Genomic DNA, 16207 nt, shown 5'->3' with positions numbered 1-16207 from the left:
TATGGACCAGATAACTAGATTTTTTTTACTTGAAAAGATCAAGGCCCCCCACTGCCTCCTACTCCAGTGAAGTCTGCCTGGGAGATGGGAGCTTGGGAAGAGGTTGACAGATGGTGCCCTGGCACTTGTGCAAGGCCGTTTCCACCAAGAACTTCCATGCAGCATGTGTCATGATCTCGCTCTGACCCCACTGTAACGATTTGTCATTTGGTCTTGAAGAGCTCTGTTGTGATAGGGGAGCAGGCGGAGCACAACCGTTGAGTCTTTTCTACTGCCCAAAGCGGCTCTACTAAAAGAAGGGGAAGCTCATCTGGTGGCACTAGGGCTCTTCCCTCTGTGCTCATGGATTTTGTTAGGGATTGAGGAGAGGTTTGGGGCGGTTTCAAGATGAGTGTATGAATGTTGAAAGCCTCCCCAAGTAGTGACATTCCCGAGGCAGATCTGCTCCTGAAGAGCAAAGTGCAGGTGAAGCAGGATGTGATGTTCTTGTCTCTGAAGCACTTGGGAAGGCTGGGAGAGGTGACCCCTCCTCAGGGTTCTTCACCCAAAATCTTACCCACTGAGGCTGGTAAGCAATTCTCGTGCAGGTGCGGGTGGCCAAATGCCAAGTGAGTTGTTCGTTGAGTATCCAGTGGTTCTTGCCTGACCCAATAAGAAGTAGATTTCCCCCCTTGCAGAGGACAGAAAGATGGACGGAGGACAGATGGCATCAGTGTTACAGGCCTGTCAACCTGTCTCTTCCTTCTGGGGAACTAAAATATCGTGACATTTTTGGTGAGGATGGAACCAAGAAGACCAAGCTGCACATTTGTGGTTGCTCTAGTTACAAGCAGAGTTCCTCTCCTCTGCTTCACTGGGACATGAGTGTGTGGACTGGCAGTGAGAACCTCTGGGATTCCCACTTCCCAACTGTAGACTGGAGATCCTGGTGCTAGGACTGTAGGATTGGGCGACACCTAGTGGGGCTGGAGGGTATTGAAGCATGGTATTAGGGCTGGTGTCTGGCTGCTCAGGCCTGTGTGACCCTTGCAGCAACCAAAGCTGCCCGGCAGTGAGTGGTAGGTGATGTTCAGGTGTTCTGGATATGGCTCTGACTCTGGGTGCCTGGGGGCCAACCCCCTGAGGTGGAGAGGGAGCCCTGACAGCTGCTCATGTGGCCTGGAGGCTTGCAGGTGGGAACCACCAGACATCAAGCAAATGCACGAGTCTCCAGGGATCTTTTCCTCTGCCCGTGGTGTTTGAGAACTTTCCTTTTAGGAGTAGTTTTGAAAATGGTATGTGTGGGTGCAGTTTAATTATAGTCTCATTTTTCAAGTACAGCTTTAGAAGGGTTTGTTTTTTTCTTTAGCCACGCGTTAGTTTCTTCAAAGAGCTCATCCCAGCCTGCAATTTCCAGAGTTCTGAAGTATTTTTAAAATAAAGTTGTTAGTCTCTTTGAAATCTGGGCTCATGTGCTTCCTTTCAAACAGCAAATGATGACATGCAGGAGGAAGCAGAGCATCTTTGGCTGAGCTACTTTCTGAGCTTTATTTTGTTTTGTCATTTCTTTTGGTCACTCTCCTTGCTGCCGATACTGACTTTTTCAGCTCTGCTCATATTTGCCTTTTCCTAATAATCTCACTTCTGAGAATCTTTCCTAAGGAAATAATTTAAATGCAGATAAAGCTGTAGGCATAACGATGTTTATTTCATTTATTTATACAAGTGAAGAATTGGAGATGACCTCAATGTCAAACAGGGAGCTGGAAAAAATTGTGGCGTATGTGCATGCTTAGCACAGAATATTAATGTGGTCATTAAAAATGGTGTTTCTAAAGCCAATTGAGTAAGAGAAATGCTTATAACAAAGTACAAAGTGAAAAATTAAGTCACAATACAGTATCACCCGTGCCAAGACGTACAGAATAAAGAATGGAAGGAAATCTAGTAATGTGCCCGCAGTGGGTACTTGCCTGGCGATAGTGATATTTTTCTTCATTTTCTTCATTCTGATACCCATTTCCTATAATTGAGCATGTATTCTGTTAGTATCAGAGTTTTAGAGAAGGAAAAGAGCTTGCACCCAGCAGTGTGTTTCGAATGCTTTTTAGATTCAATGTTGTCCCCTTCCTACCTTAACCCATGCCAGAGCAGTGATGTAGGAGAGTCCATGGTGTGAATTATATTCTTGGTGATTCCACTTTAAATATCCAGGATTGTTGTAAAGAGTGTTTCAACAAATGGAACAGTGCCTCTGCAATGTACAAGCAGGTAATTATTAGGGAACAGTTTTTAAAAATGTTTTCCTTCTCGATATATCTGCTTCCAGGAAAATCAGTTGAAGTGGAAATGAGCACCCAGAATGAACTGGTAGACCGGTGAGTACTTTGCAGGTTTGGTTTGTCTGCTGGCTTTTTAAACATTCCAGCTCTGACTGTTCTTTTAGTTTCTGCTGCTTGTAAATAAAGCATAAACACCAATGAAACCACAGTGGCCACACACAACCAAGAGTTCATGCTGTGTGTCTCCCGCAACCTAAGTTCAGTTGTCTTTGGTTACCTGTGGCAGTTCTGCCAGGTGATTTGACCAGGTGATGGTCTCATTCTTTCCATTGGCTCCTGGGCACCTGCAGGGTAAATTCTAGCCTGTAGCCTGGCTTTTATCGCTCTGGGGCCATGCCTGTGCACATGCTCTAGGTTCTGTCCTCCTCTTTGAATTTGAAACCCTTCTACAGAGTCGGTTGCTTTTCCCACCACCTGTCTCTCCACTATATCTCAGAACCAGCGACTCTTCCTGTGGCACTTGGCTTATAATTTCATTACAACACTTACCACATGGCATTATAATACTTTCTGCATTTATCTTTCCACTCCCAGAATTCCTGGAAAGGGAAAAGGAGCTCGCATTAACTGGGTATTGGTGTGTGCTAACCGCTGCCCAAGGCATTCACATTCATTGCTTCTGACCCTAGAAAGTCAACTTTATTGTTCCCATTTTAGGATGCCATGCCTGGGGTCAGAGTCACATACTTGCTATTAAGAGGCAGAGCTGGGATTAGAACTTGAATTTGTCATATTCCACTGCCTGGACTCTCACTGTTATTCCACAATACTTTTGAGGGAGAAAATGTGTCTTGAATATGTCTGCATCTGTGCCAGCTCCATGTATCTGGCATGTAGTTGTTATTCACAAAATGTTCATGGAATAAGTGAATTATACACTGTGTTTGCTCTATGGCCAACTGGAAATGCCAAGATCTTGCCCGCTTCTGTTTACTTGTTAAAGGTTCCAAATGTTGTTCATGCTGTGGGCAATTTAGAGACCAGTCTGAAGTCCAGAATCTTCTATTTTATTGGCCTTGTGAAGGCCACCAGCATCATCAGAGTGAGCAGACCACAGAACTCACCGAAGAACATTTTAATTAGTTTAGAAGAAATATACTTCTCCCACTGCAGTATTTTCACAGGTGTCTCTCAGCCTCTGCTCTCCACTTCCATCCTCATAACAACAGTTCATATCCCATGGATAGGCCATGGAAGGGAAGGAAGACCTCTCAGAATGGAGATCAAGCTGAGATCTGAGGGACGAGAGTGGAGGGCACAGGTGTTGGGAGGAGAGTGTCTCTGCTCGAAGGAGGGTGACATAACTTCTTGAAAAGACTGCTTGAAAGCAGCATCTGGTCCCTGAGCTGTGAGCCAAGGCCAGAGAGGCAGGCAGGCTGCGTTGGGCTGGTCTTAAGTCCAAATAATGTTCTACAGGAGGAGGGAATCTGGGAAGGAGGCAGGGTAGGAGTAGGTAGGGTCAGGTTTGCCGTCTTGCCAGACAACGGTGAGTGCTTGGAGAAAGAGCTGGGGAGGCTGGAGCTGAGTCAGTCCTCAGCCATGTGCCACCTTTACCATTCCTGACAGATTTGTTTCTTTTTCTTCCTCGTCTACCTTTTTTGAGTTGTAGACTTAGCACTCACATGGGTCATTCCCAAGCTAATTAAATGGATGCCCTTGGCCCATTCCGCTCTTGTGCAAGGCAGGCAAGCCCACGCATCCATCACGCTGTCTGGGCAAAGGCTCAGCTGGTGTTTACCTGTTAATGAATGCGTTGCAGCTTTGGAGTCCTTTGCTCTTGTCTGAGCTCATGAATAATGAGAAGTAATAGGAAAAAGTGGGGGAAAAGAGCTTAAATTAAGAAGCTTATCTGTAATGGAGATTCATGTGGGGTTTGCAGAGTTCAGGGTCTTTTTCCTGGAGGCTTAGGAAATGCAGTTTAATCGCCAGAGGATCGGCCAAATGATGATCATGGCACCTGCTTGGGGCTGCAGGGGTTCTGAGATTCCTAAACCTGCTAGGCCACCTCCTAGGTTGGGTTGACCGCCCACCTTGTCCTGGGGCCTTGGAAGCAGACGGACCAGGTTCAGATGTGGGCTCTGCCACTTATGCGGTGAGACACTAGGCAAGTTTATAATGTGCCTCAGTCTCCCCAACTCCAGATGAGGATGGTCAACCCTGCTGCAAAGAGTTTCTGAGGACCAAGTAAGATAGTATATCAGCAATGCTGGGTACAGAGCCGGCATTTGGTAAACAGCCGCCATTGACTCATGCCCTCTCTTGAGGTTGCTCCTCACAAGCCAGATGGTGGCTCCCCCTTCTTCACTGGCTATAAACTGAAGCCCACCGAGCCCCTTACTTTTAGAATGTTCTTGCTAAAAAATGCTTTAGGGAAGCAAAAGGGCTGTAAAAAAACAGTTGCAATTATGGGGAAATTCTAAAGCATTGAGTCACCTTAAGATACGGTGCTGGCTTGGGATCTTAGTGAGCGAAATGATTTCTCTTTCAATCCCAATGGTCAAGGATTGAGGAAGACAACTTAACGTACCAGTATATTCTCCCCGAATCTCCTGGGCCTTCCACCTCGCGTGCATTGTCCGATTATGACATGTCCGAAAAGTCGTCCTCACGAGACCAGAAGCCGGACAGTGAGATGGAGAAGACTTCGGCGGTGGCCAGTGCGTTTTCTCAAGGTGAGCTAAACCTTACTCAGCATCTTAAACATGGCCAGAGTTTCTTGTTCAGACCCTAATTTGCCATCTTGCCTTAATAAGAGTGTAGTGCTTGAATATTTCAGTATTGAGTACTTCTCTGGAGAAAGGAGATGCTGGTGGACCTCGGCCGGTCCTCTGGAGTGGCATTTGTCACTGGGCAGAGCCGCAGTTGTTGAATGTATTGGTGATTGGGGAAAAGTCGTTTTCATTTCTTAATGTTGATGTCTTCTGTGACCTGCCGTTGCTCTTCCAACAGTGACAGGCTGGAAAGCACCAAGGTCAAGTGTCAGTTCCAAGTCTAGCTAATTTCCAGCTGTTTCTTTCAAACCTCCTTTAAGGGTCACTTTGAAGATCCTTGCTTTGAATTGTACAAAAGCTTGAGTATACCCAACCCTCTTCCATTGTTCTGTAAATCTGCTCTTTCTCTTTAGTGTGACTTGGCCCACTGGGTCAGTCTCTCCTCTGACCAGTCTTTCCTCTGACCAGGAGCCTTGGGCTCACTTGGCAGAATCAGCCTCCCAAGGGCCCACGTGTCCCTGAGCCACCCCTTATGTCTTCTGTGCTTGAGTCTTGATTGTCTCCTCTTTAGGAGTAGATGGGGCTTAGTGTTTGTAGTTCAGCATGTTTCAGAGGTTCTAGGGATAGGATAGCCGAGACCAGCGAGACCAGGCATCAGCAAATGTTTCTAGTCAAAGGCCAGGTAGTAAATGTTTTAGACAGTTTGTGGGCCATCTTGCAATTTTTTAATTTAATTTAATTTATTTATACAAGCACTGGGTACAGTTAGAAGTGTGGAAGGGTGAGAGAGTTCACCAGAGCCAGAGCGGAGAGCAGAACAGGCAGATTGACGAAGTACACTGCTGAGGGGAGCAGCGGGCGGCAAGAGAGGTCTGCCCTACATGTGGGACCCTCGCCTGGCGGCCGGGGATTGAACTGGTGCTGCAGAGGCTGCGGGCAGCTTTGCAACCCAGCGCTCAACTGCTGCGCCACTGGGGAGGCCCCATCTTGCAATTTTTTAATCCAGTGGTTGTGGCACAGAAGCAGCCACAGTCAACATGTAACAAATGAATGTGGCTGTGAGTTCCTGACCCCTGGTATAGACTCTGGACCTCGACTGACATCCTCTTGGCTCCTTTTCCAGGGGGTTGTTTGTAAAGCACCTGGAGTGGACTTTGTCAATCACACACCAGACACTGGTACATCCTTGCTAGAAACATTCTGTGACACCTGATCACATAGAACCGGGGTGTTCAAAAATGTAAGATCATTTTTTTAACATCAGGATTCTCACTGCCCCCCCCTTTCAGACAAGACTTCATATGCTAGTACAATATGTAATAGAGAGCGGGGGTGGAGTCTGTTCTCTCTGAGGCTCTGTGCGCCTCCAGGACACTCAGTGTGCAGGTTCGAAAAAGCACCTGGAGCACAGAGCACATATTTTGGGTGTCATCTAGGCGTTAGCACTTGGTCACTTTGCTTGCTGTTGTGTGATCTCTGGCTGTGTCCCTCTGAGCTCTGTGCTTGGTTTCCCTCGGTTATTTCTGACTTTATGATTTTCCTGACTTAGGTCAGATTGTGACTTGGTTCCCTGTCCCTGATGCCACCTCCTTCTGGCTTGATCTGTCCGTCTGGGAACTCAAGAGCCCCTTCCCAAGAGCCCTGAGGCCACCCCCACAGCACCTTGTGGGAGGAGCAGACTTGATTGAGGCTTGGAGGAATGGGAGCATGGTGGGGAGCACAGGGCAGCAGGCTAGGCCCCTTGAGTCGGAGAATGTGAGGTCCTGTCTTCACAGACCTGCTGCTGTGGTGCCCGGTGCTTCCTCCTCCTCTTCTTGCCTCTCTTTGTTCTGTGCCTCCTCCACCCAGTCTGCCACGCCAGCCTTGGTTTGTTTCCAGTGCAGAACCTTTTAGGCATCTCTTTTATTGCAGGTTTTCCTGGGGACCTGTGACCTTGGTTTCCCATGCCCTCCTGGTGGATTTCCAGGCCTTTCCCAAAGGGGACCGGAGTCTCTGGAGCCATCCTAATTAATCCACTTAGCGTCTCTTCAGACTGTTCAACTCTACATCTCTTTTTCTTCTTGTCATGTTTATTACCTGATAGAGATTATATAGTATTTTTTCCTTAACATCCCATCATAAGCTTCTGACATGTTGTTATATAACATCATTTTCAGTGACTTTATGAACAGTCCAGTGAATGGCTGAACTACAGTTTTCTTTGTGTTCCCTGTTGATGAATATTTAAGTTCATCAAAGAACATTTCTAAAATTTCACAGTTGTGAACAGTGCTGTAGGAAATAGGTTTGAATAGGAAGCTTTTCCTCTATTTTGGGGCATTTTCTTAACCTAGATTCTATAAATCAGAACACTCAGCAAAAGATATGCACATTGTTTTAAGTGGTTGCTTCTTACAGAATTTTTGGTTTTAAAGTGGGAGCTGTCAGAATGCAGTTGTTGTAAGAGGACAGGTACTGTCCTCCCATTTTCACAAAGGTGAGTGTAATGTTTCCTTCTTTTGGGTTAGAGCTGCATAATTCATAAGTGGTGTCCAGTTCCACTGGGAGTGCTTCCTTGAGCCCCCTTCCCGGTCAGACTCAGTGGAAGTTGGCCTGTGCCATGGCAGCTGGACGCTGTGGCCCCAGAAGCCAGCATGAGTGGCGTGGGTAAGCCGCAGGGAAGGCCGAACCAGAACAGCTAAGTTCCTGCCTCCCCCCAGCCTGCCTGGCCCCGGGGAGGTGTGCGGGGCAGCAGGGCAGCCATGGGAGGGGCAGTGCTGTGTCCACCAGGTGTTCACTGAAGACTTGAGCACTGGGCTGCCGTGAGGACCTCCAACATTCCACCAGACGACTCACATGTTCCTGGCATTAATAGGAGATAGCTGAAGGTCTGGGAATTAAGTTATCTCATAAACATTCAAATTCATGACAAAATTAGTATTTAATTAGGAAAAGATCTGTAACATTGTGCTACTTTTAAATGAAAGTCATTTTGGAGGAATTAAAACTGGGTCATAACATTAGTATAATGTTTTAAAACAAACATTACTGAGACATACTGAGTGTACCCTAATTGATGAATTAGAGACATTAGTTTTGCCTTTGGATACTTAATGTGATTATGCTTTAAAAACTGATTCTAGGAACCTACCTCTAGAGTGGAACTGTGCTTCCTTCTTTTCTTTGTTAAAGTGAGATGCATCAGAGCCTGATAAAAGAATACATGCTCGTGTTAGAAAATTTGGAAAATTAAAAATTTTATACACTATTCAATATTTAGATGTAACATGGACTTTTTGAAAAACGCAATTTGCTATCCATAGGTAGCCTTTGCCGATACCTAGGTGTGTCTCCTTTGATATGTCTGTCTGTCTGTAGACTTTTCAGTAGATTGTAGATAATGCTGAATAACCCATTGTTTCTGTATTTTCCCATGATCTTAAATGGTCTTCAGGATAGCATTCTGACTGCTGTGTAATACTGCATCATAGTAGATATAATACAATAATTGAAGTTATTTTCAATTCGCACTGTTACATATGTGCTAAGATGAATATTTTCGTGCATTTTGGCAAATGGTTGTCAGCATCACTGGAGTCTGTTTAACTAGATTCCTAGAAGTGGAATTACTTGGTAAAAGACATTTGAAAATAACCTTTCTAAGGCTAATGATAAAAATAATTCCAGAAGTTCCTATATTTATACTCAATGCTGGCAGCATGTACTCAGAGCACCCTCCTTACCATTCTCGCTAGCTTTGGGGTTATTATTTTGCTTTGTTTTTAAGTCTTAAGTTAGTAAGTGATAAATGGATAACATACTCTTTTTCAAAGAATTAGTTCAAAGATAATCTAGATTCATTATGAAGGTAGTTTAATCAACTCTCAGGCAATTCAAGCCAACTTGAAAGTGATCTGTTAATTTCACCATAAGGAAGATTTTAAAGTACTATTTGATATTTAGAAGGATAAAAGGCTACATTAGAGTTAGCATTAAAATTATATGGAATATAGTTTTTCCATGTGATGTAAATGTCTTCCTGGTGGAGGCCTGAAGGGAACCATTACAGACATGTCAGTGGGCTGTGGGCAACAGCTCAGCCTCGTCCTGCCTAAGAAAGAATTGCCAATTACTGACCATCTTAATACATCCAGTACCACTTGGAATTTCAAGATTACTGCATAATCTGTAAATTATTCAATTTTGGGTGGGGGGCATCAGACTTTAAATTAAAAATGTGTTCTTTTCCGTAGACTTACTAATGGAACATATACAAGAAATTCGAAGTTTGAGAAAACGTTTAGAAGAATCTATTAAAACAAATGAGAAGCTACGGAGACAGCTGGAACGGCAAGGTTCTGAATTTGATCAAGGTAAGGAATCCTGGAGGGCAGTGTCCACCCCAAGAGCAACATGTGTGAGGCTCTTGTCTGGAAAAGCATTCTCTGTATCGGGAAGAGTATTGGACTTGTGGCCGGAGAGATTTCAGTGCAAACCTTAACTATCTGCTTATGCTGCCAGGGTAACCTCACTTAATCTTGCTGAGTCTCAGTTATAATAATCTTTAAAGGGAGATAATAATTCCCATTTTCTCCAGTTGTGATGAGAATTAAGTGAGCTGACTTAAGTAGCATGCCCCCCAGTCTCTGGCACAGAGCAGGTACTTGATGAATGTTAATTGCCTGTCAGTAAAGAAGCCCCCAGCCCCTGGCATCCTGAGATATGGTTGGCTCCTCCTTTGACTTTGGAAGCTGTAGAGAAATGGATAGGTGTTTCAAGATAAGACAAAGCAGTCTTTTTTTTTTTTTTTTTTTTTTGGTCAGTAGTGGATAATGAAAGTGTTAGCATTTTACCAATCTGATAAATCGCACATACCAGTCACAAAGTCTCTGAGAACCACAGTCAGCTCCGAATGGAATGTTCTTCCATGACGAACTTAAAAGTATACTCCCCCCCCCATAGGCAAGATAGTCACATGGTTCAAAAATTAATACCTCTAGTGCCTCCCCTGGTGGCGCAGGCAGTTGAGCACAGCGTTATGAAGCTGTCCGCAGGCCTCTGCAGCATGGGTTCGATCCCCGCCAGCCGGCGAGGGTCCCACATGGCGCAGCAGACCTCTCCTATCTCACCCACTGCTCCCCTCAGCAGTGTATTTCATCAGTCTGCCTGTTCTGTTCCCCACTCTGTCTCTGGTGAATCCTCTCCCCCTCCCGCGAATCTGGCCTGTACCCCGGTTCTTGTATAAATAAATAAATCTTTAAATAAATAAAAAAAATTAATACCTCTATTCTATACCAACTACTTCCATTCTTCCTTCTCTCTCTTTTGATAGTTTTCTTTGCATCCTTACTGTTTTTTCAATGCAAAAACAAATGTGTTCTTATTCTCTCCCTCACTCAAAACATGGAATACACTATGTTCACTCTTCTATCCCTTTTTTGACCAAACAGTATGTTTTAGACTTCTTGTTGCTGCAAAGAGAGTGTCTTCCTTCTGTGGGGAATGGAACTTGAGAGTCACTCTGTGCATTAGGAAAAATCTGAGTTTGCTTGGCAGTTGGACTGAGCTGGGTGTGGAATCCAGCACCTCTGTCTGTAGCTTTGTGACTCCAGGCAAGTGACACCCCTCCCCCCCCCCCCCCACTGAACAAGAAATGACTATTCTCATCATAATTATCAGTTTTATTTTGCAATTTTATTTTTGTATAACAGTACTTAACAGCCCAAAGCTCTGCTGTGGGTAGGAACACAAATGTCATATTAGAGATGAGATAGCAGAGTTCTAGAAAGATGTACTCAGTGGCAGTACTGGAATCCCTGGACCTCTAGCCCAGTTCTCATTCCTCTATCCCATTGTAGCCATCAGCCTCAAAGAACATCTTTCCAAAATATTGTACATGCTGCAGTTTGCAAGGTAAACAAAATGGTTCTGTTACTGTCTCCCCACCCCCATCCTGCACTGTCCCCTTCTCGCCCTCAGGGAAATTGATTAATCTGAGTAGTTATTAGTCATATCAAACACAGGCTAGAAATACATGCCTAAGTCCTTCGCATTCACTCTTGGCAATGTTTGAATTAGATTCATTCTGTTTTACATTTTCCCTGGTAAATCCAATTATAGAATTATTTGGGGGCTCAAATGGCCACCAGCGACAACGGAGCAGGCAATTGCTCTGGAGAGTAATTCACTCTGACGGGAAGGTTTACAAAGAGGCATTCATAAAGTATTTACGCTGGTGGAGAGACATGCTGTTCTCACCATGTTGTCACAATCTCTGAAAAGACAAAGAAATGAAAGTGGCTCCACCTCCCCCCTGCCGGTGAAATATTCAACTTGGAAGCTGGTTTGAGAAAGGCCTGGCTCTTTGAAAAGTTGAGGTGGAATATTGTTAAAAATTGTCATTTTGTGTGTTAGGTCTTTCAGCTTGTCACCGGTTACGCAGGTTTATAGTAATGTTGTTCAGAGGAGATTGGCCTCTGAGCATCACAAGTGGACCCACGAACTCAGCTTTTGTTAGGAGCTGTTCTTTGGTCTGATTGTCCCTTAGAAAAGAGGCCACTTCAGCTATGGTCAGAGACTGATTCTGTCGAATTTTTCCAGTTCATCCAGATTGCTCTTTAGTCCGATTTTGGCTCTAGCTTAACATGGGTCGTGATATTAATGCAGATGGTAATGGCTGTCATAATAACAGCATCGATCATTTTTATTGAGCTAATGGAGACTTAAAGAAGTTATGTGACTTGCCCGAGGTCATGCAGCTATTAAGAAGCTGTAGCCATGATTCAAACCCAGGTGTTTAACACCAGAGCTCATAGGGCAGAGTGGAAGAAGGCAGTGGGAGCTACATAGGTGAATAAAATTAAAAAAAAAAATACATAACACTGTGATAAGTGATTCATTGACATGAGAAATGGGTAGCACTATAGAGCAGAAAGAGGATGAACTTTCAGCTTCTGGGAGAGCTGATATCAGTCCTTCCTTAGAGGGAGTTTGAGTATTATAGGTAATCAAGGGTGCACAGGATGCTTCCAGCTGCAGACAACAGGAAGTGACTAGAGTGGTATGAACAACACGGACTTGTCTTCTTCCATCATACGAAATCTTGAGGCAGGTTGCTGCAAGGCAGGTTTAATGGCTCAGTGACAGCAGGGCGTAGGGTTTCCTGTGATGGCTGCAGTGATGACCAGTGTCGTGTCTTCTCAGGACAGTGTCCACAGCATGGGAAAGATGAGGGCGGAGCTTTTCCCTGCCCTCCTCTTTATGTCTAGTGGGAAAGCTTCCCCAGAAGCCCCCAGCTGGCTTCTGTTAAGTTGTACTGGTGGTGCAAGGAGTTAAGCACCACACTGTGAAGCTATCTGCAGTCTCTGCAGCACAAGTTCGATCCCCAGCCAGGGAGCAGCCCACATGGCGCAGCAGACCTCTCCTGTCTCACCCACTGCTCCCCTCAGCAGTGTATTTCAGTGGATCTGCCTGTTCAGCTCCCCACTCTGTCTCTGGTGAATCCTCTCACCCCCCCACATCTTTGGCCTGTACCCCAGTTCTTATATGCATAAATAAATCAATCATATTTTTAAAAAAAAGGTTGTACTGACCGGGGAGGCACATGACCAGGTTCTGGCTGCACTGGAGGCAGGAGAGAAGGTGTCTAGCCTTTTGGCTCTGTGGTGCAGTAGACTCAGTCAAAAAGGAAGCCAGGAAGGGAAGCCCCTGCCACATGTGGAGAGCACTGTGCTCTCTGGAGATGCTCCCCAGAGTGTGGCTGTGAACCTGAACATGCAAACATAGAAAGGTCAGAGATTGGAGGGCTGAGGGAGATCTCTGGCCAGAGGACGGAGTAGGATTTCAGAACTTAGACCAAGGCCTGGGGAGATGATATGATCAACCAGAATTTGTAAGTGACTTCAAATCTAGTCTGCCCAGCTTTAGATCCTGATCTTTTTAGCATATACTTAGAGACCATGAATTTGAATGCCAAGTTGAAGATGAGTATGATTTTGGTAAGTGAAGAAGGTGGTGGGCATTCTAGGCAAAGAGAGTATCTCGTTCTGCACAGTCAGGGAGGTGTGCAACCATGTGATAAGTGTGGGCCACTGAGGGCACACTGGGGTCTGTGTTGAGATTGGAGCCATGAGGATGGAGCTAAATAATAGTGATCTGAAGTTTGGATCCCGTTTAGGTTTGTTTGCTATTTGTCTTTTGCAGTGGTCTTTGAGCAAATGTCTTAAAATGTTTTTGAGCAGAGAATAGCATGAAGGGCCAGTGGTAGGATGATTATCACTGTGGTGGGTAGCAGGGAGGGAGGTTAGGGCCTGAACTATAGGGACAGAAGAGAGTGGGCCAGGGGTTGAAGCATTTTGGAGGCTGAGGTTCTGGTTGTCTTATTGGGCAGTGGGAGAGAGGTGTTGGGATGGTCCCCAGGTTTCTAGGTCGGATTAGGGGCGGTGATCCCATTTCCAGAGGCAAGAAACAGGAGAGTAGGCAGATGTGGAATGATGAGGGAGAAAGTGGAAAGGGTTCAGCCTTGGCTCTGTGGACTGGGAGACTCCATGGAGGGGTGAACTGAGGGTTTAGACCTCAGGAGAGATACATGTGGAGGTCACCCGCTCACCCCACCTCTAGCCCAAGTCTCCTGTTTTGTTCACTAAGAGGTGGGGTGAAGAGTGGGTAGGCGAGATGGGGAGGAGCCCCCTTTTGCTTCCTTTCAAACGCCCTCTCTTTTCCCTTTGGGTTTCTGGTAATACCTTAGATAGTTCATAGGAGTGATTTTCATTGCATGCTGTGTTTCCTCATTGTTGAAAATTTTTCTAGAAAGTTCCTTCCATACTGACCTGGAGACTGTGTGTTTTTTATAGGGTCTACAAACGTCTTTGCTTATGGCTCAGAACTGCATAATTCTCTGACATCAGAAATTCATTTCCTGAGGAAGCAGAACCAGGCCCTTAATACAATGCTCGCTAAAGGATCCAGAGGTGAGAGTTACAGGATTCCCTGCAGGCTGGAGCCCAGTGGCCTCCTGTGGGAGGGAGGGTGCAGGCACTGAAGTCTAACCAACTATTCATACCTTGTCGCTCTGAGACTTTGGGCAAGTCATTTCACCTCTCCCAACCTCAGTGTTCTTAGCTGTGAAATAGGAATACCTGATAGGGCTGTTACACCAATTAGAAACTAGAAGCTCGCAGCAGGGGGTCTCACAGAGTCTCAGTGAATGTTATTACTTTCTTGTCACCCGCTCTCTCTCTATAGTCCCCTCTCATTTGTCTTAGTTCATGGTGGAAGAGAGAAAGGCTGGATATGTGCCAGATCTCAGCCAGAGACTTCCTGCTGCCAGGGAAGCATTTCCGTCATTTCTTATGACGAACCCTTTTCTACTAGGAGCTTCACCCTCAGAGGGCTTTCACTTCATTATCCCTCATTTATTTAAAATATTTCTGGAAAGATGTTATTCCTGTTTTATAGCTAACAAGCCAAGGCCTAGATGATTGACCAACCTGTGGTCACAGAGCCAGATGGTGGTGGAAGTATAACCTGGCCAGCTTGCTCTCTTTCTGTGGGGGATATTGATGCTGATTTTAATTTAAGGGATGACAAGAAGATGGACTTCTGCAGATCTTTTATTCACTCAGCCGGCATTCTTGGCTCCTGTTCTATGTTTTAAGCTGGGTAGGCCTGATACAGAGTTAGTGAGATCTGGTTCCTTCTGTCAGAGGACTTGTGGTCTGATGGGAGAGACAGGCTACCCATAGCAGTTAGTGTGAGAATTAGTCATGATAGAGGCAAATTCAGGGAACTGTGGGATCTGGAAGAGGGTTCTGACCTAGGGGAAGCTGGTCTTCCACAGCTAAGTCTTGAAGGATAAGTAGGGGTTAGCCAGGGTGACTAAGGTGCTTTCAAGAGACACAGCCTTTTGAATAGACTAAGGCCTCAGGGCTGAAGGTGGGGGAGACAGACCCAGTCGGGAATTCTGTGGCACTTAGTGTGTCTGGAGCCTGAGGGGGAGGAGAAAGCTTGCTCAGAAAAGATCATGCAGTGAGTTTAAGAGTAGAATCAGGAAATGTGGGTCTGAAGCGTGACGCTGCCATGGATGGCTGTGTGACCTTCGGGAAATCTTAACCTCTTGGATCCTGAGTTTCATCCAAGAGGTGGGAGGACAATGGTACCTATGCTGGAGGCTGGCTGGGGAGAGAGGCCTGCAGCGCATGCTGCAGTCATGCCAGTGGTGGCCCCGCAAACTCCAGCCTGTGGTTCTTGCACAACTCCAGAGGGCAGGAGAAGCCCTGTGTGCCGCCTTCATGTAGAGCTATCAGTTAATCCTCACAGACGAGGATGAGGAAACTGATGCACAGAGAAGCGAAAAAACTTGCTGGGGTTCTAGAGTCAGCAAACAGGAGAGCTGTCCTTGAACATGCCCTTGACCACTGCATCTCTGTGCTCAGTGTACTTTGTTCCTCAGGGAGGCGCTGTCCTCACAGCCAGAGGAGTCAGTGGACTCAGGGTGCCCTTTGCACAGCCTGCTGGCCTCCTTGCAGGGGTCCTGTGGACGTCTCCCACGCTGTGGCTAGAGTTTGGGGCCCTGTTTTTTGCCTCTATTATTTCTACCAACAGTTTGCTATGTGAAGGCAAAGTAACTAGGTTTACATGGCCCATTATTTAATAGAAAATTAAACAGACCCATTTCATCCCAGTGAAGTTTAATCTGTAGCCTTGATGTTGACAGATTTATCTGCCCAAAATACATAAGATAATTGGAATGCCAAAATCATAAATGCCAGATTAAATCTCATTCTCTTTTGTATTCTTGGAGTGCTGCAGCTGAAGTGCTGTATTTACGTAATAAGGTTGGAAAAAACAAATGGTGTCTCTTCCTAGTGGTGCTTTTTTGTGTTTACAGATAAACAGAAGGAGAATGAAAAATTACGAGAGTCTCTCTCCAGGAAGATGGCAAACCTCGAGCATCTTCAACAAGAATATGCCTGTGTAAGGGGAGAAAATGAACGGTTGCAGAGGCAAGTGGGCGAGAAGGAGAAGCATAACCAGCAGCTGCTCAGCGAGGTCTGCCACAGCCGCGGCGAGCTGCGCAGGTAGTGCAGATGTGTCTGCGCCCCGTGGACCAGGCCCCTGTCTAGGCCGTGGGGTGTGGTCCCAAAACCAGGAGGCTGCCCCGTGCCCCAGGAGCCTTGGGTGGAAATGAAATGCATT

At 45.8% G+C, this 16207-nt stretch overlaps 1 protein-coding gene across 1 annotated transcript in view; it reads left to right on the top strand.

Moving 5' to 3' along the window:
* Window positions 1–16207, top strand: part of CDK5RAP2 (CDK5 regulatory subunit associated protein 2) — a gene marked incomplete at both ends in the record, with an annotated part of 167128 nt that overhangs the window by 133433 nt on the left and 17488 nt on the right. The window contains 5 exons of the mRNA XM_084237826.1: window positions 2309–2357; window positions 4824–4993; window positions 9265–9384; window positions 13864–13980; window positions 15900–16089. Coding sequence (XP_084093952.1) covers window positions 2309–2357; window positions 4824–4993; window positions 9265–9384; window positions 13864–13980; window positions 15900–16089 — 646 coding nt within the window. The remainder of the gene's footprint in view (window positions 1–2308; window positions 2358–4823; window positions 4994–9264; window positions 9385–13863; window positions 13981–15899; window positions 16090–16207) is intronic.

Source organism: Talpa europaea (assembly GCF_964194135.1).
Source record: "Talpa europaea genome assembly, chromosome: 7".
Lineage (NCBI taxonomy): Eukaryota > Metazoa > Chordata > Mammalia > Eulipotyphla > Talpidae > Talpa > Talpa europaea.
The sequence above is the reverse complement of the archived record's forward strand: the minus strand, read 5'-3'. Positions and strand labels throughout refer to the sequence as shown.